This window comes from Rutidosis leptorrhynchoides, chromosome 5 (genome assembly GCF_046630445.1).
Source record: "Rutidosis leptorrhynchoides isolate AG116_Rl617_1_P2 chromosome 5, CSIRO_AGI_Rlap_v1, whole genome shotgun sequence".
NCBI classification, from domain to species: domain Eukaryota; kingdom Viridiplantae; phylum Streptophyta; class Magnoliopsida; order Asterales; family Asteraceae; genus Rutidosis; species Rutidosis leptorrhynchoides.
In genome coordinates this window covers 462,464,644-462,484,653 of record NC_092337.1, presented here as the reverse complement: position 1 = coordinate 462,484,653, position 20,010 = coordinate 462,464,644, and the positions used below count along the sequence as shown (strand labels likewise).

Below are 20,010 nucleotides of genomic sequence, written 5' to 3'. Positions count from 1 at the left end.
ATTCCACTCTTTTGTGATAGCTTCACTCGTACGCTTCACGTAATCGAATTATTTTATCTGAATTAGTCAACGATGATAAAACTCTATTTATCGACTCATATTCGTCGTAAAAATATTTTTATTGTTAGCCATGACCACCTCACTCAAATTTCGGGACGAAATTTCTTTAACAGGTAGGTACTGTGACGACCCGGAAATTTTCGACCAAATTTAAGCTTGATCTTTATATGTTTCCGACACGATAAGCAAAGTCTATAATATAGGGTCTCGGAAACTTTGAACTATGTTCATGTATACATTTGACCTTGACTGATCCCGATGATTCACGAACTAGTGTTTGTAAATATGTATATATATAAATATGTGTAGGTATATATAGAAATATTACTTGTGTATATATATTTTGTTATATTAAATTTAATTGTTTAAAATATATAATTAATAAATGTATTTACTTAGTAAAAAAAAAATTCTTATATATATAAAGAGCATATCTGTAACACTCGGTTGACATTTCTTTAGTGTTCATAATGTTATAGCACCTATGTATGAAGATTTAAAATGAAAGATGAACTGTAAATCGATTACGAAGATTTTAGGTTTCATGAAAATATTTTTACCTTTTTAAGATTAAATACTAGTACTCCGTACATATAAATTGGTACAGAAAATAAATGATTATCGAACCTTTTTGAGCAGGTTTCAAACAGTTAATGAGTGAAATAATTAAATATATTTAATCTAAAAGTTTGGGATTTTTAGGAACACTTTTATCTGTAACTGTTTAGCAATGGACACACACCGTGTAAACCTAACATCATGACAATTAAAGTTCACGACTTTTAATTTAACTACTCTCCTCAATGATTCATTCCACTACCTCATTATTAATATTAATTATTAATTATAAATAATATATCATTCTATTATATATATATATGTATTATTAGGATTAGATTATAGATAGATATAGAAAACTAGCAGTAGATGGTGAATACCATCGACACCATCAAAGAGAAGCCACCACCATGCGACCACCTCTACACATCCATCACCGGCGGCCATAACAACCACCACAGGCATCCCTTTCACTGTGAGCAAAACTCTATCATTTATCCACCACCTCAACCCTTCTCCTCTCCAAACCGACACCTCCTTAATTCGATTCACATGTGTTTGTGCAGTCAACACCACCGGAGCCATCCTCTTCCGCCGTTACCTCCACCGTTGTTTTCTCACTCTCTCCCACTCGCTCTCTCTCCCCCCTCTCTCATCATAAAACCGCCACCCTTACCAACCATTAAAATTATTATCATCATCGGCCACCATCCTAAACCCCACCATGACAACCACCACCACCGTGAATCGCTGCTACTGCTATGATCATTTCTATTTTGGAAGTACAGTTGCAATTGCAGCGGCTGTTGTAAATGTTTCGGTTAAACCACGATGATGATGGTGAAATGAAGAAAGAGATGATACGTTGAAGAAGACGATAAACAATGAAAGATATTATGATGAACAGTGATGATGATTCTGTGAAATGATGAGAGATGATATGCTAATGATTCACGAAGGTGATGATGTTGAATAAAGATGATGAGGACGCGATATTGATGATGATAAAACAGATGTGAAAATGACGATGTGTAAATCACGATGATGATGATGATGATCATCGTGATGATGATAATATGAATATGATGATGAATATGGTGATTGGTGATGACGTGAACTAAATTACAATGATGTCGAGGTTATAAGGGTGATGGTTATGATGATAGGATAATGATGATAATTGATAAATGGAAGATGATAATGTTCATGATGATATGATGATGATGATGATGTACGATGATGATGATTGAATGAAGTTGTTCATTTTCTGTTTGTTTTTGTGTGTTCACTATCGACACATTTTTTTTCTTTAAATTAAAGGTAGTATTATTATATTTATTATAATTATAATTATTATTATTATTATTATTATTATTATTATTATTATTATTATTATTATTATTATTATTATTATTATTATTGTTAGTATTATCATTATTATTATTTTCAAATCTAAACATTATTATTATCTTTGTATTATTTTTATTATCATTATTATCATTATTATTTTATTTTTACAAACAAAAGATAATTATATAAAGATATATATATATCTATTACGTATATCATGTATACTAATAAAAGAATTTTTAATATATTAACAAATATAATATTATTTATATCACTAATAACAATATATAAACTTGTTCAATTACGGTTATATGTTTTAATATATATATACTTGATATAGGTTCGTGAATCTGAGGCCAACCCTATATTTGTTCAATGATGTTATATGTATTTTTACTACAAAATACATTATGGTGAGTTTCATTTGCTCCCTTTTTAATTGCTTTTGCAATATATATTTTTGGGCTGAGAATACATGCGCTGCTTTTATAAATATTTACGAAATAGACACAAGTACTTAAAAATACATTCTACGTTGAGTTGTACCACTGGCATATTTTCCTGTAGCTTGGTAACTAATATTTACATGGGTATTGTAAACGCGAATCCTGTTGATAGATCTATCGGGCCTGACAACCCCAACCGGACTGGACGACCAGTATTCAACGGTTGCACAGTACTTCGTTTCGGTGACTACACTTGGTACGGTGTAGTGAGATTTCATAATAAAGGGAATATGCTACGTGATTAAATGTTAAGTATGGTTACCAAGTGCTCAACCACTTAGAATGCTTTACATACACTTGCGAGTGTATTATGTTTATGATTATGAAATCTTGTGGTCTATTAATATATTGAAATAATTGATACGATAAACCTATGAACTCACCAACCTTTTGGTTGACACTTTTAAGCATGTTTATTCTCAGGTACAAATTAAGTCTTCCGCTGTGCATTTGCTCATTTTAAGGACATTACTTGGAGTCGATCATCGCAATGGGACCAAATGTTGATGACTTCGTCCAGATGGATTAGGACGGGTCGTTACACTTTTCCACCTTCTCGCACCATATAAGCGTTTGCGGAAAAGCGGTACCAACTACAGTTTGGTCAATGAAAAAGAAAGTTTCTTTCCAGTTACCCGCATTCGACTTTGGGGTTTTGGTGAAATTTTGTCGGGCGAAGAAGGTGAACCAGGATTTGTGGTGATTGGCTAGGCGGTATAGATGACAGAAAACTTTAACCAACGGTACCCTGTCGATTGCGGCGCACCACATTTCAAACAGAACTATTTTGCCTATGGCGTACGGGTGTAGTTGCCCTAATCCAACTCTGAAGTGATCTAATACGCCTAAGAAGAAGTCAGAGGGAGGAACCCTAAAGTTACCATTCTTGAACGCATGTTCATAGATGGCCACTTTCTTCTCCGGTGGCTCGTGAGCACGCTGATGGGGTAGGGGTGGCACCGGATTGTACTTGGCTAAGGGAGGATACTGTTTCACTAAGTAATCTATGTGCTTCTGCTCTATAACAGACTCTACGCTATCTACATACGTCTCGTTAGCTTTAGTCATTTTCTAGGAGTAATCGGATGAATACTAACCTTTAAATGGTGGCCGGAATGTTCGATTTTTGATCGGAATTCAAATTGGCAGCGTAACGAGGAAGCTTGAAGCAGGAAAGTGGAAATGAGCTACAAAATGGGGTATTTATAGGGAAGATTGGATGGAGTGGTGTGATCGTGGCTGTACACATGTTACACAATCGACGGCCAGCACTTTATTTATGCGCGTGGATGCCAGTTGGGTATGATTACATGTACGCGTGTGGTTGGCACGCGCCTGACACACTGCCACTTTATGTCATGTCCGCCGAATGGGCTTCTGCGATTGTGACAGGCATTTAATGGCATCGAGGCGCACGCGGAATATTAAATGCTAGCCGTTTTCTTGTTTTTTCTTTTGCTTAATAGTTTGATATCATATACCTCGCGCTATATAACATCAAACTGGGGGGACATAATGATACCGTAACCCACAGGCGCACCGCAAATATATGCGGACAATCACTATTGTACGTATGCGTGTTCTTGTGTGCGGTATGCGGCGTGCGAATGCCTTTGTTCCCGGTACGGTGGTTGCTTAGCTGTCAAGTAAATATCTTTTCCATAATTATATCCGTGATTTGGGGGAGTCAGTTATGGATAAGATTAACGTGATCTGGGACGGTTCTAGAATTAGGGTTTGCCTATAAATACAAACCCTAATCATCATTTACCGGACACAGCACATTACGTAACCATCACATACGATACACATTACGTAAAACAGCATCATTCAGCATCTTTTCAAGGTTAACAGGTTAGTCTTTTGTAAGCTAGTACATACGACCTTATTTGGGGCCTCTTGATCGACGACCGTTATCGGAGGTGGACTTAATCACTTGGCCACCCCGCCGACATCATCATGTCGGCCAGGGTTATTCACGGTAGCCGGACCGGAGAGCCACGTTCTAAGATCCTTAAACCCCTCTTTACGTATTGAGCAGGCATATTAAACCCCACGGTTAAAATATGCATGATCAATCTCGCTGGGTGCGATTCTGTAAGGAGCACGAGCTATTGGTGCAGCTCCTGGTACAAGATCTATTTGAAATTCAACAGATCGATGTGGAGGTAGTCCCGGTAATTCTTTCGGAAATACATCGAGAAATTCTTTTGCGACGGGAACATCATTGATGCTCTTTTCTTCAGTTTGTACTTTCTCGACGTGTGCTAGAACAGCATAGCAACCTTTTCTTATTAGTTTTTGTGCCTTCAAATTACTAATAAGATGTAGCTTCGTGTTGCCCTTTTCTCCATACACCATTAAGGGTTCTCCTTCTTCTCGTACAATGTGAATTGCATTTTTGTAACATACGATCTCTGCTTTCATCTTCTTCAGCCAGTCCATGCCAATTATTACATCAAAACTCCCTAACTCTACTGGTATCAAATCAATCTTAAATATTTCGCTACCCCGTTTAATTTCTCGATTTCGGCATATATTATCTGCTGAAATTAATTTACCGTTTGCTAATTCGAGTAAAAATTTACTATCCAACGGCGTCAATGGACAACTTAATTTAGCACAAAAATCTCTACTCATATAGCTTCTATCTGCACCCGAATCAAATAAAACGTAAGCAGATTTATTGTCAATAAGAAACGTACCCGTAACAAGCTCCGGGTTTTCCTGTGCCTCTGCCGCATTAATATTGAAAACTCTTTCGCGGCCTTGTCCATTCGTGTTCTCCTGGTTCGGGCAATTTCTAATAATGTGGCCCGGTTTTCCACATTTATAACAAACTACATTGGCATAACTTGCTCCGACACTACTTGCTCCGCCATTACCCGTTCCAACACCATTTGTTCCTTTTGTTCTGTTAACCCCTGGTCCGTAGACCTCACACTTCACCGCGCTATGACCATTTCTTTTACACTTGTTGCAAAATTTGGTGCAGAACCCCGAGTGATACTTTTCACACCTTTGGCATAGCTGCTTCTGATTGTTGTTGTTGTTGTGGTTGTTATTGTTGTTGGGATGATTGTTTTAGTTGTTGTTGTTGTTGTTTTTGTTGTGCCGTTTGTTGTAGTTGCGATTAATGTTGCGATTGTTGGGATTGTTGTTGTTGTATTAGTGACTCTTATCACCGTTTTCCTCCCTCTTTCTTTTGACTAGCTTCACGTTGGCCTCTTCGGCCGCCTGTTCTTTAATTCTTCCCTCAATCTGGTTCACTAGTTTGTGAGCCATTCTACATGCCTTTTGTATGGAGGCAGGCTCGTGTGAACTTATATCTTCTTGGATTCTCTCCGGTAACCCTTTCACAAACGCGTCGATCTTCTCTTCCTCATCTTCGAACGCTCTCGGACACAATAGGCACAATTCTGTTAATCGTCTTTCGTACGAAGTAATATCGAATCCCTGTGTTCGTAACCCTCTAAGTTCTGACTTGAGCTTATTGACCTCGGTTCTGGGACGGTACTTCTCGTTCATCAAGTGCTTGAATGCCGACCACGGTAGTGCGTAAGCAGCATTGTGTCCTACCTGTTCAAGATAGGTGTTCCACCATGTTAACGCAGTACCTGTGAAGGTATGCGTAGCGTACTTAACTTTGTCCTCTTCAGTACACTTACTTATGGCAAACACCGATTCGACTTTCTCGGTCCACCGTTTCAATCCAATTGGTCCTTCGGTTTCATCAAATTCCAAAGGTTTGCAGGCAGTAAATTCTTTGTAGGAGCATCCTACACGATTTCTTGTGTTGTTAGCTGCATTGCTAGATTCAGAGTTATTGTTGGTATGAAGCGCAGCCTGTACTGTGGCTATATTTGCAGCAAGAAAGGTACGAAATTCCTCTTCGCTCATATTCATGGTCTGTCGAGTAGTCGGTGCCATTTCCTTCAAAATAAACAATTGAATCGAGTTAATCATACAGCATATTAAGAGTAGTCAATAGTATTTTGTAGCATAATATGAACTCATTTATAAAAGCTTTTTCTTCATATTAGCGTTTTATAAGTTTAAATTCGGGTAGTACCTACCCGTTAAGTTCATACTTAGTAGCTAATATATAATTCAACTACTACAATTCCATATGAAAAACTGATTATAATAATATATCACATACAAATATTCTTCAAACTTACAACTTCGCTATATTACATATAACATGAAATATAGTACACTATGATACAGGACAGTTTTGAAGATAAATCTAGTTAATACGCAAGTTGTTCAGCAAAGGAAATAAAGACACGTAATTCGTAAGTCCAGAAACAAGTCATGCATTCTGGTTTTACTAAGATGACTTCTCATCCTTGGTCTTGTGGAAAATAACCTTTATGACCATTAGCTAGGTAGCATGTTGTAATGTCGTCAAAAGGACGAGGGTTTCATAATGTCCAACAGCCTTGTAATAATCTAAAAGCCTTGTTTCTCACCCCAACTACTGAATCCGTCACTTGTGGGAAGGTTTTATTTAAAAGTTGCAATCCGATGTTCTTTTTCTCACTTTGGTAAGAAGCGAACATCACTAACCCGTAAGCATAACATGCTTCTTTATGTTTCATGTTAGAAGCTCTTTCTAATTCATGAAATCCTATGTTGGGATATGTTGAGTCAAAATAGGTTCTTAACCCGTAGCGTAAAATTGCATTTGGGTTCCCCGCATTTAACGCTTTAAAGAAAACACGGCGTAACTTACGGTCTCCCCAATGTGATATACCCCACCTATCAAAGGAAAGCCTTTTATAAATTAAAGCATTTCTGGAAAGTCTGTCAAATGTTCGACAAGTTAATTTTACCATAACTAAATATGCTGATGAATTCTGACCGACTCTAGACAAGATTTCCTCAATCATATCCTCTGGTAAGTCTTCTAAAATATTCGGTTGTCTACCCTTAACGTCCATTTTGTTTTTATACTGTAAAATAGACAATGATTAGATTCGTAAAACATAATTAACAAACAATACAAGCAATTTTTACATAGAACATAAAAGTACAAGCATACTACAATACATATAATACACAACATGATTACAACCCTCTAATCTGAATCACTGGTTTCTTCTTCTTCTTCTGACTTGGTTCGTTTTCCTAATTTTCTAGGAATATATGGTGTTCCTCTAATACAAGTCGTCGTTTTCCACATTGGTTTAGAAAAACCTGGTGGTTTAGAGGTTCCCGGGTCATTGTTACGTTTTAGGAAATACGGATGTTGTCGATACATATAAAGTTCATCGGGGTTGGAATCGGGTTTCTCTATTTTTATACCTTTTCCCTTATTATTTTCCTTCGCTTTATTAAATTGGGTCGAGGTAATTTCTATAATATCATCGGAATCCTCATCGGGATCCGATTCATCGGAAAAATGGTAATCTTCCCAATATTTTGCTTCCTTGGCAGAAACACCATTGACCATTATTAACTTTGGTCTGTTGGTTGAGGATTTTCTTTTATTTAATCGATTTACTATAGGTATCAATATTTCTTCCTTCGGAACCTCTTCTTCTGGTTCCTCCTCTTCCGATTCCTCCTCTTCTGGTTCATCTTCTTCCGGTTCCTCCTCTTCCCGTTCTTCTTCTTCCGGTTCCTCTTCGGGAATTTGTTAATCTTCCCAAAATATATTCGACTCTTCATTATTATTAGGTGAATCAATGGGATTTGTACTAGAGGTAGACATCTATCACACAATATCAAACACGTTAAGAGATTAATATATCACATAATATTTACATGTTAATAATATATAATTTCCAACAAAAAAAATGTTAAGCAATCGTTTTTAAAGAAAACACGGTCGAAGTCCAGACTCACTAATGCATCCTAACAAACTCGGTAAGATACACTAATGCAATTTTTTGGTTCTTTAAGACCAACGCTCAGATACCAACTGAAATGTCCCGTTCATATTGATTATAAATGTTCCATATTAATTGATTTCTTTGCGGGGTTTTGACCTCTATATGAGACGTTTTTCAAAGACTGCATTCATTTTTAAAATAACCATAACCTTTATTTTAATAATAAAGGTTTTAAAAACATTATGTAGATTATCAAATAATGATAATCTAAAATATACTGTTTACACACGACCATTACATAATGGTTTACAATAGAAATATATTACATCGACATAGGTTTCTTGAATGCAGTTTTTACACAATATCATACAAACATGGACTCCAAATCTTGTCCTTATTTTATTATGCAACAGAGGAAGCTCTTAGTATTCACCTGAGAATAAACATGCTTTAAACGTCAACAAAAATGTTGGTGAGTTATAGGTTTAACCTATATATATCAAATCGTAACAATAGACCACAAGATTTCATATTTCAATACACATCCCATACATAGAGATAAAAATCATTCATATGGTAAACACCTGGTAACCGACATTAACAAGATGCATATATAAGAATATCCCCATCATTCCGGGACACCCTTCGGATATGATATAAATTTCGAAGTACTAAAGCATCCGGTACTTTGGATGGGGTTTGTTAGGCCCAATAGATCTATCTTTAGGATTCGCGTCAATTAGGGTGTCTGTTCCCTAATTCTTATATTACCAGACTTAATAAAAAGGGGCATATTCGATTTTGATAATTCAATCAATAGAATGTAGTTTCACGTACTTGTGTCTATTTTGTAAATCATTTATAAAACCTGCATTTATTTTCATCCCAAAAATATTAGATTTTAAAAGTGGGACTATAACTCACTTTCACAGATTTTTACTTCGTCAGGAAGTAACACTTGGCTACTGGTCGATTCATGAACCTATAACAAATATGTACATATATATCAAAGTATGATCAAACTATAATTACAACTATTTTTATTATGTTTTAAAGATTTGAGTGTATTAAGTCAGCTGTCCTCGTTAGTAACCTACAACTAGTTGTCCACAGTTAGATGTACAGAAATAAATCGATATATATTATCTTGAATCAATCCACGACCCAGTGTATACACGTCTCAGGCTAGATCACAACTCAAACTATATATATTTTTGGAATCAACCTCAACCCTGTATAGCTAACTCCAACATTACTGCATATAGAGTGTCTATGGTTGTTCCAAATAATATATATAGATGGGTCGATATGATATGTCAAAAATTTTGCATACGTGTCTATGGTATCCCAAGATTACATAATATATTAGAATACATGTATAATACAATATAAATTAGCTAGGATATGATTTGTATAGATTTGTTAAACATTTCCCGTAGCTAAAAAGATCAAAAATATCCAATCTTGTTTTACCCATAACTTCTTCATTTTAAATCCGTTTTGAGTGAATCAAATTGCTATGTTTCATATTGAACTCTATTTTATGAATCTAAACAGAAAAAGTATAGGTTTATAGTCAGAAATATAAGTTACAAGTCGTTTTTGTAAAGGTAGTCATTTCAGTCGAAAGAACGACGTCTAGATGACCATTTTAGAAAACATACTTCCACTTTGAGTTTAACCTTGATTTTTGGATATAGTTTCATGTTCATATGAAAAATCATTTTCTCAGAAGAACAACTTTTAAATCAAAGTTTATCATAGTTTTTAATTATCCAAACCAAAACAGCCCCCGGTTTTACTACGACGGCGTATATCCGATTTTATGGTGTTCATCGTGTTTCCAGGTTTTAAATCATTAAGTTAGCATATCATATAGATATAGAATATGTGTTTAGTTTATTTTAAAAGTCAAGTTAGAAGGATTAACTTTTGTTTGCGAAAAAGTTTAGAATTAACTAAACTATGTTCTAGTGATTTCAAGTTTAAACCTTCGAATAAGATAGCTTTATATGTATGAATCGAATGATGTTATGAACATCATTACTACCTCAAGTTCCCTGGATAAAGCTACTAGAAATGTGAAAAATAGATCTAGCTTCAAAGGATCCTTGGATGGCTTGAAAGTTCTTGAAGCAGAATCATGACACGAAAACAGTTCAAGTAAGATTTTCACTCGAAATAAGATTGTTATAGTTGTAGAAATTGAATTAAAGTTTGAATATGAATATTACCTTGAATTAGAAAGATAACCTACTGTAAATAATAAAGGTTCCTTGATCTTAGATGATTACTTGGAATGGATTAGAAAGTTTGGAAGTAGACTTGCAAACGTGGAAGTATTCTTGATTTTTATGAAACTATACTTATGGAATTTATGAAGAACACTTAGAACTTGAAGATAGAACTTGAGAGAGATCACTTAGATGAATAAAATTGAAGAATGAAAGTGTTTGTAGGTGTTTTTGGTCGTTGGTATATGGATTAGATATAAAGGATGTGTAATTTTGTTTTCATGTAAATAAGTCATGAATGATTACTCATATCTTAATATGATTCATATGTACCTAGTAAGACGTTGTTATAATGATAATCGTTATATATATCGTTTTCGAGTTTCTTAATTTAATAGTCTCATTTTTATGTATATAACTCATTGTTAAAATACCTAATGAGATACATACTTATAATAAAATCATGTTAACTATATATATAACCATATATATGTCATCGTATAGTTTTTACAAGTTTTAACATTCGTGAATCACCGGTCAACTTGGGTGGTCATTTGTCTATATGAAACCTATTCCAATTAATCAAGTCTTAACAAGTTTGATTGCTTAACATGTTGGAAACACTTAATCATGTAAATATCAATTTCATTTATATTATAAACATGGAAAAGTTCGGGTCACTATACGTTAGGCCCAATAGATCTATCTTTAGAATTCGCGTCAGTTAGTAGATCGGTTTACCAATTCTTAGGTTACCAAGCAAAAGGGGCATATTCGGCTTCAATCATTCACCCATATAATGTAGTTTCAATTACTTGTGTCTATTTTATAAAACATTTATAAAACTGCATGTATTCTCATCCCAAAATATTAGATTTTAAAAGTGGGACTATAACTCATTTTCACATATTTTTACTTCGTCGGGAAGTAAGACTTGGCCACTGGTCGATTCACGAACCTATAACAACGTATGTTCAAAATATAATTACAACACTTTTAATACATTTTGATGTTTTAAATTTATTAAGTCAGCTGTCCTCGTTTGTAACCTACAACTAGTTGTCCACAGTTAGATGTACAGAAATAAATCAATATATATTATCTTGAATCAATCCATGACCTAGTGTATACACGTCTCAGGCTAGATCACAACTCAAAGTATATATATTTTTGGAATCGACATCAACCCTGTATAGCTAACTCCAACATTACTGCATATAGAGTGTCTATGGTTGTTCCAAATAATATATATACATGGGTCGATATGATATGTCAAAACATTTACATACGTGTCTATGGTATCCCAAGATTACATAATATATTATAATACATGTATAATACAATATAAGTTAGCTAGGATATGATTTGTATAGAATTGTTAATATTTCCCGTAGCTACAAAAATCAAAAAAATATCCAATCTTGTTTTACACATAACTTCTTCATTTTAAATCCGTTTTGAGTGAATCAAATTGCTATGGTTTCATATTGAACTCTATTTTATGAATCTAAATAGAATAAGTATAGGTTTATAGTTGGAAATATAAGTTACAAGTCATTTTTGTAAGAGGTAGTCATTTCAGTCGAAAGAACGACGTCTTGATGACCATTTTGAAAAACATACTTCCACTTTGAGTTTAACCATGATTTTTGGATATAGTTTCATGTTCATAAGAAAAATCATTTTCCCAAAAGAACAACTTTTAAATCAAAGTTTATCATAGTTTTTAATTATCAAACCCAAAACAGCCCGCGGTGTTACTACGACGGCGTATGTCCGGTTTTACGGTATTTTCGTGTTTCCAGGTTTTAAATCATTAAGTTAGCATATCATATAGATATAGAACTTGTGTTTAGTTGATTTTAAAAGTCAATTTAGAAGGATTAACTTTTGTTTGCGAACAAGTTTAGAATTAACTAAACTATGTTCTAGTGATTTCAAGTTTAAACCTTCAAATAAGATAGCTTTATATGTATGAATCGAATGATGTTATGAACATAATTACTACCTCAAGTTTTGTGGATAAACCTACTGGAAAAGAGACAAATGGATCTAGCTTCAAAGGATCTTGGATGGCTTGAAAGTTCTTGAAGTAGAATCATGACACGAAAACAAGTTCAAGTAAGATTTTCACTCGAAATAAGATTGTTATAATTATAGAAATTGAATCAAAGTTTGAATATGAGTATTACCTTGTATTAGAAAGATATCTTACTGTAAATAAGAAAGATTTCTTAAGGTTGGATGATCACTCTACAAGATTGGAAGTAAGCTAGCAAACTTGGAAGTATTCTTGATTTTATGAAACTAGAACTTGTAGAATTTATGAAGAACACTTAGAACTTGAAGATAGAACTTGAGAGAGATCAATTAGATGAATAAAATTGAAGAATGAAAGTGTTTGTAGATGTTTTTGGTCGTTGGTATATGGATTAGATATAAAGGATGTGTAATTTTATTTACATGTAAATAAGTCATGAATGATTACTCATATTTTTGTAATTTTATGAGATATTTCATGCTAGTTGCCAAATGATGGTTCCCAAATGTGTTAGGTGACTCACATGGGCTGCTAAGTGCTGATCATTGGAGTGTATATACCAATAGTACATACATCTAAAAGCTGTGTATTGTACGAGTACGAATACGGGTGCATACGAGTAGAATTGTTGATGAAACTGAACGAGGATGTAATTGTAAGCATTTTTGTTAAGTAGAAGTATTTTTATAAGTGTCTTGAAGTCTTTCAAAAGTGTATGAATACATATTAAAACACTACATGTATATACATTTTAACTGAGTCGTTAAGTCATCGTTAGTTGTTACATGTAAATGTGGATTTGAAACCTTTAAGTTAACGATCTTGTTAAATGTTGTTAACCCAATGTTTATTATATCTAATGAGATGTTAAATTATTATATTATCATGATATTATGATATATTAATATATCTTAATATGATATATATACATTTAAATGTCGATACAACGATAATCGTTACATATATGTCTCGTTTCGAAATCATTAAGTTAGTAGTCTTGTTTTTACATATGTAGTTCATTGTTAATACACTTAATGACATGTTTACTTATCATTTATCATGATTAAATATAGTGTATCAATATCTTAATATGATTCATATGTATTTAGTAAGAAGTTGTTATAACGATAATCGTTATATATATCGTTTCGAGTTTCTTAATTCAATAAACTCAATTTTATGTATATAACTCATTGTTAAAATACCTAATGAGATACTTACTTATCATAATATCATGTTAACTATATATATAATCATATATATGTCATCATATAGTTTTTACAAGTTTTAACGTTCGTGAATCACCGGTCACTTGGGTGGTCAAATGTCTATATGAAACCTATTTCAATTAATCAAGTCTTAACAAGTTTGATTGCTTAACATGTTGGAAACACTTAATCATGTAAATAACAATTTCATTTAATATATATATATATAAACATGAAAAAGTTCGGGTCACTACAGAAGCCACTGTCGAGCCCTTTAAGATTCTTGTAGCTTTTCGATTAGCTTTTACGGATTTCTCGATTTCCGGGTCTAAAGGCTTAAGATTTTGATCTCCCGAACTCCGAGTTTGCATACACTAACCTGCACTTCAACAAAAACAAGAACACCGAGCGTAAAACTGACAAAAACAAAAATAAACAAAACACTATTTTTGGATTTTTATTGGTTTTATAATTTTTATGGTTTTTCTAATTAACACAAAAGCAATAAAATAAGAGCTTGCAAATCAAGCGCACACTTCCCCGGCAGCGGCGCCAAAATTTGATCGATGTCGACGGGTCGACCAAAAATAGCCTAATCACTCTAACTTAGCTAGGGTAAGCAGGACTCGTTCCACGGAAAGTTATGGTTAACAAGCAAGCAATTTCCAGATTGAGTTGTTGATTTAACTAAAGACTACTTAGATTAATTACTACTTAAAACTTAAACTTAAGCTAAAGTGCAGTTGAAAAGATTGAAGTGTAAACAATGAGAGTAAAGCCTTTATCCTTTCACAATCCCAATTTAGCATGCATTCATTCAAACAAGCATTATGTTTATCAATTGTTGATCAAATCTCATAGACAAGACTTCTTGAGTTCATTAATTCTATTATCTTGGAATTAAACTATGCAATCTAGACAAAGTGTCTTTATCCCTAATCTAATTAACACTAAGTTGGATCAAGAACACAATGTTAAATCACAATATTTTAACTTGCAATAACAAAATATAGAACTTGCATTAATCAACAATCAACTTGATTCATAACATCATAATCCAAAAGTATTAAGCATCACAAATCACATAATCTTGAATGAAATCATACATGATTCAATTGTTCATAGAAAGGATAAAGATTAGAAAACTAGCCAAGCATGTTGGTGATGATGATCAATGAGTTTCTTGATGATTGCATGATGAACAGCACCTCGATCTTGACTTGAATCCTTGAATAATGGTGATTAGATGGTGTTTTTGAGTGTTTGGGAATGTTCTCTGCTGCAAAAACTGATGGGAAAAAGGTTAGTTTCGTAACCCTAGAGCTCTCCTTAAATAGGGGTTAGAAAACTTAATCACAAAGCTAATTTTCGTATTTCCCGGCACCAACTTTTCTGGCCTGGCGTATTTTACGCCATATCTGGCGTATTTTACGCCAATACAAATTCTTCTGGGCGTATTTTTACGCCTGAAATGGACTTCTGATCTGCGTGGACCTGAGACCTGGCGTATTTTACGCTAGTACAAATTTTCTGCTCACTTTTTAAGCTCTCAAATCTTGTCCATAGTCCACTTTAAACCGCTGTTTTGTACCATATTTCGCACCAACATCTTTCTTACCTGTAAAACATAAAACCACATCAAAGTATCTCCTTTTTCACTCACACATAGTTAATTTTGCGTAGTTAAACATAAATAATCGTGACAAATAAGGAACGATCAGATTCGGTATCGGTTCCGGTTCTTGGTTTTTGCTTATTTCGGTTCCGGTACGGTACGGTACGGTACGGTACCGGTATTTTAACGGGAAACCGAATGTCAATACCGAAAATATCTATGAACCATTTCTTTTATTATATGCAGAACGTAAAAGGTATTTCGAAAAATTGCATTTGAGAACAGGAATTGGCTAATGAGTTGATTGATATTAATCTCGAGTTCCTATTGTCGAGTCTCTATTAATAGTTCGTGATTCTGTTTATTCACTGTAATATGTGCTGAACTTTTGACAATAGCTACTAGGAACATATTGTTGAACAATTGTATACCTCTGTATATTGATTAATAAAATAAAGGTTTGCTGCGATAATCAAAACAGTATATAACAATATATATATATATATATCATTGTTTTTTAACGAATACTCTACACTAGATTTTTTTTTTTTTTTAAATGGTAGTTTTTGGAAAGGTGTTTACAAAATTAGGAATTTCAATTTTTTTTACAAAACTAGTAAAACCGGAGTTTAAAACTCGGGTTTGCCACTTGTCATCCCATGTTACTATATGTAATGCGAAAGTAATGTATATGTACATACATCATACCATGTCACTCGTATTAACTAAACCATTGTAAAAAAAATGCGGTACTAAGTGGGTAAAAAACCGAAAAATACCGGTCCCGCACCGGTACTGAAACCGGTACCGTATTGAAATTTCGGTACGGTTTCGGTTCCCCATTTACCCAATTTCGGTTCCGATACTAACCGATTTCGGTACGGTTCCGGAACCGATCTCATCCCTAGGTAACTAATAGCAAAACTTGATTTTCTACGTTTTGTTGGAGCCAAAACGTGGAAATCAAAAAGTAAAGGAAGACATACTGCAGCCAAAACGTGATATTAATTGAAATTGCCATCGCTTCATTATAACATTATACTCCTACAAATAATCTAACGTCTTTTAGTTCCAACCTACGTAAGATGGCGACAATTCAAGTGTCCTGCATCTTGTGTATCAACCTTAATAATATATGTTTATTAGCTAATGCGGTGTAAAAATTAATACAATATGATTTTGTCAGCATCTTTGCTTTATTTTTGTTTTTTACTTTTTATTTTTTTTGGTTGTTTATATTTACAACAAAAAATAGACCATAGGTTAATAATTTTGATTGAAATTATATGATATGGTTAATATTATTCATGTAATATTATTATATTTGTATTATTATATTTGTATTATTATTATTATTATTATTATTATTATTATTATTATTATTATTATTATTAGGGAAAAGCTAATAAATGCCCTAAGGGCAATTGATAAAGCCTTTAAGATTCCTATCCCAACCATATTACCAAATTACGTGGATGTTGTTTTTCATGCTCTTCCATTTATACCCTTCATTACTATTAACAAATAAAATTATTTCATTTTTACGATTAGTCGTAACCGAAAAGTGGCGGTCCCTATTTTTATGGACGACCTCAATTAACATCAAATTTTAATTTTCTATCTCAATTGATATTGCAGGCTATTAATGATGTCTAGTAGTACTTGTTTATATCCATGCATTTATTATGATGAAGTAGATGATCAGCTTTGTACAACACTTGAGTCATAATGCACTAAACATGGTAGCCAAGTTGATTGCCTCACGGCTTACCTTCTGTACAGCAACCATTAGAAAAAAAAAATTAGAATTTCAAAAAGTAACACTTGCACACTAAAAAACTTGAAGACTTAAATCCATTATTTCAAACCATAGCAATAACAAGTGGAAAGAAATATAAATGACACAATCATAAAATCCAAGCAAAATATGAATCTCAACGATGCAATTACACTCCTAACATTTCTTAGATAATATTGGGTTTACATCTTCACAATTTGAATCAATTCTCTTTTTCTTGTTAGAATGTTGTGAACTTGCATTGTTCAAATCATCAACTTGTCTTTCCTTGCATGTGTTAATATTGTGACCAAAACCCCTACAAAACCCACAACGTCTTTGCTTTGCCAATTCCTTTCCACTTTTCATCCTTTTTTGTTTGGGTCGTCCTTTGGTTTTTGATTTAATTGGGCATTGAACCAAGTCAATCACATCAACTAGAGCTTCATCATTGCAAGTAGTGTTTGAATCAACAACAACTTCTTGAGGTAATGAACATATTTCATCACCTTGAGTATCTTTTCGTCTCCAGCGTGGATGCCAATAATTAGAAAGAACTTCAAAGCAACCCTCGTGGATAAAGACACTTAAAATGTGACGACAAAGTATGCCAACAAATTCAAAGTTTTTGCATGTGCACTTAGCCACCTGACCATCCCAAATCACATTATGCAATTTTGTCGCTGTGTGGTGTTTGACAATAAAGTTTACCGTGTTTTCTTCATGACTTGAATATTGATTTCTTTCAACTGAATATTTCATTACGAGTCCAAACTGTTCTTGAAACTTTTTAAAAGAAAATGGAGTTAAAAAACGGTAACCTTGTTCTTCCAATTGTGAAAGTGATCTTAAATACGACCCCCTATATTTTTGCAGCATAGTATCATGTATTTGTTTTTGGTGAACATCTTCAACTGCAAGATCAACCTAAAAAATATGTATAACAAGAACCAATCATGAGTAAAAAAATAAGTTAAAAGGAAAATATTCAAGTAAAGGTGAATACTTACTTGTTTAATAAAGTCACTTAGACATGTACGCGATGATATAAATTTTTTTATAAACGCATTAATACTTTCGGATCTCCCAGTAGTTGTCATACCACCAAAAAAGAATTATCGAAGATAAGCGGGTACCCAAAATGACTTTATCTTATACAAGCCGACAACATGCTTATTGTTGGAAAGATTATATTTTTCAATAACCAGTGGCCAGTGTTGCTCGAATTCTTCGACCGTGTCTAACTTATATAAAGTATAAAATTCTGAACACCAACTTGAATACTCACTTCTTAACACCGACATAAACCAACTACTAAATTTTGTAGTGATATGCCATATACAAAATGCATGCTTAGCCGAAGGTATTTCTTTTGCAATTGCATTCGTCATCCATTGATCTTGATCAGTCAAAATTGTTTGTGGTGACCTTCTCATAAGTATACAGAAGTTCTGAAAATTATAAATAAGCTATTAGGAGGAATTCATTTATATAATAAAAGAACATTCAAAACCTATGATACTATATAAAAAGTACGTAATGTAAAAATTAAATATTTCTAAACTTATGATAATGTGTTGCTAGAAAGGATACAAAATTTTCAGTATGTACTCTCATGGCCATTTGAGTCATCTGATCATGCTGAAATAATCATCATATAATAACAAAAAACAATGTTACTTTTAAAAAATAGTTGTAAGGGATTGTACCTTGAACAACCATTCAAATGTAGTGGTCGTCTCGTCTCGTAGAAGTGCACAACCAAATAAGATGGTTCTTCCATGATTGTCAACACCCACAAATATGCCAAAAGGCATGTCATACGAATTGACTTTGTATGTAGTATCGAATACTACAACGTCTCCGTATTCTTGATACATATCAAAACAATGAGCATGAGACCAAAAAATGTGCTCTAGTCTATTATCAGCATCTAGTTTAAATGCATGTTGAAAGTTAGAATTTTCAGTTTTTGCATTTTTACAATACTCCAAAAGCTCTCTTGCATCATTATTTGAGTGTAGCTTATGATTTTTGATTATTAAATTACTAACATCTTTCGTTAGAAAATCAAGTTCTCCGTGCCTTACACTTTTTTCAAGCTCCATCACTCGCATAATTTATCTAATAGACAACCCTCCTTCCTTTAACAGGAGTATACGTTTCTCATCATCCGATGTAATACTACGATAAGAAGAAAGAAATCGAACCTCTTGAGGAGACAATAAATCATGATTATGCTCCAAAACGAATTTAGTGACTTGCCACTCTTTTGGAAAAATATCATTATTTCTTCTCAATGATATGCGCATATGGGCTTTGCATTCACAAACCGTACTACCACGATTTCTTTGTTGTTTTGAGTAATCTACCATTTTAACTTTCGGTTTTCCTTCACGATGACAAAAGAAATCTCTTCTTGATTTTTCTCCATTCTTGTTCACAAACCTCCCTTTACGAATAGCAAATCCATTCCTTTTAGCATAGTTTTGGTAAAAAACAAAAGCCTCTTCTTCACTTAAAAAACATTGACCGACGAATGGCTCATCTAAATCTAGACTTTTGCATTCACCCTCTTCTTCAATATTGCATCCATCCTTTTCGATATCCAGTGGGCTTTCCTCCAAAGGTATTTCGTTCAAATCAATCATATCTAATGTGTTTATGTAAAAAGCAAAATAAATTAATAATCATTAATCTTTTATAAGACGAAGTATATAGTTAATATGTAAAAACAATTAAACGAATTAAATATTAATATTACCTATTATTGGTTAATCGATGATGATGTCCTCAAATATTAACGAGATGCAGTAGTAAG

The 20,010-nt window shown here is 33.4% G+C and overlaps 1 protein-coding gene across 1 annotated transcript; it reads right to left on the bottom strand.

Annotated features, from left to right (window-relative positions):
* Nucleotides 1–17,135: 17,135 nt before the first annotated feature.
* LOC139850229 (protein FAR1-RELATED SEQUENCE 11-like) lies at nucleotides 17,136–19,306 on the bottom strand. Its single transcript, XM_071839814.1, has 4 exons — nucleotides 18,899–19,306; nucleotides 18,801–18,830; nucleotides 17,397–18,116; nucleotides 17,136–17,186 (listed from the first exon to the last, which is right to left on the bottom strand). The coding sequence occupies exons 1-4, from the start codon at nucleotides 19,304–19,306 to the stop codon at nucleotides 17,136–17,138; spliced, it is 1,209 nt and encodes a 402-aa protein (XP_071695915.1).
* Nucleotides 19,307–20,010: the final 704 nt, after the last annotated feature.

Coding starts and splice junctions, on each gene's coding strand:
- LOC139850229 (XM_071839814.1), bottom strand. CDS start 19,306: ATGCGAGTGATGGAGCTTGAAAAAAGTGTAAGGCACGGAGAACTTGAT. Junction 18,831..18,898: donor CATTTGAATGGTTGTTCAAG/GTACAATCCCTT, acceptor TGATTATTTCAG/CATGATCAGATGACTCAAAT. Junction 18,117..18,800: donor TGACTCAAATGGCCATGAGA/GTACATACTGAA, acceptor CATATTTTTTAG/GTTGATCTTGCAGTTGAAGA.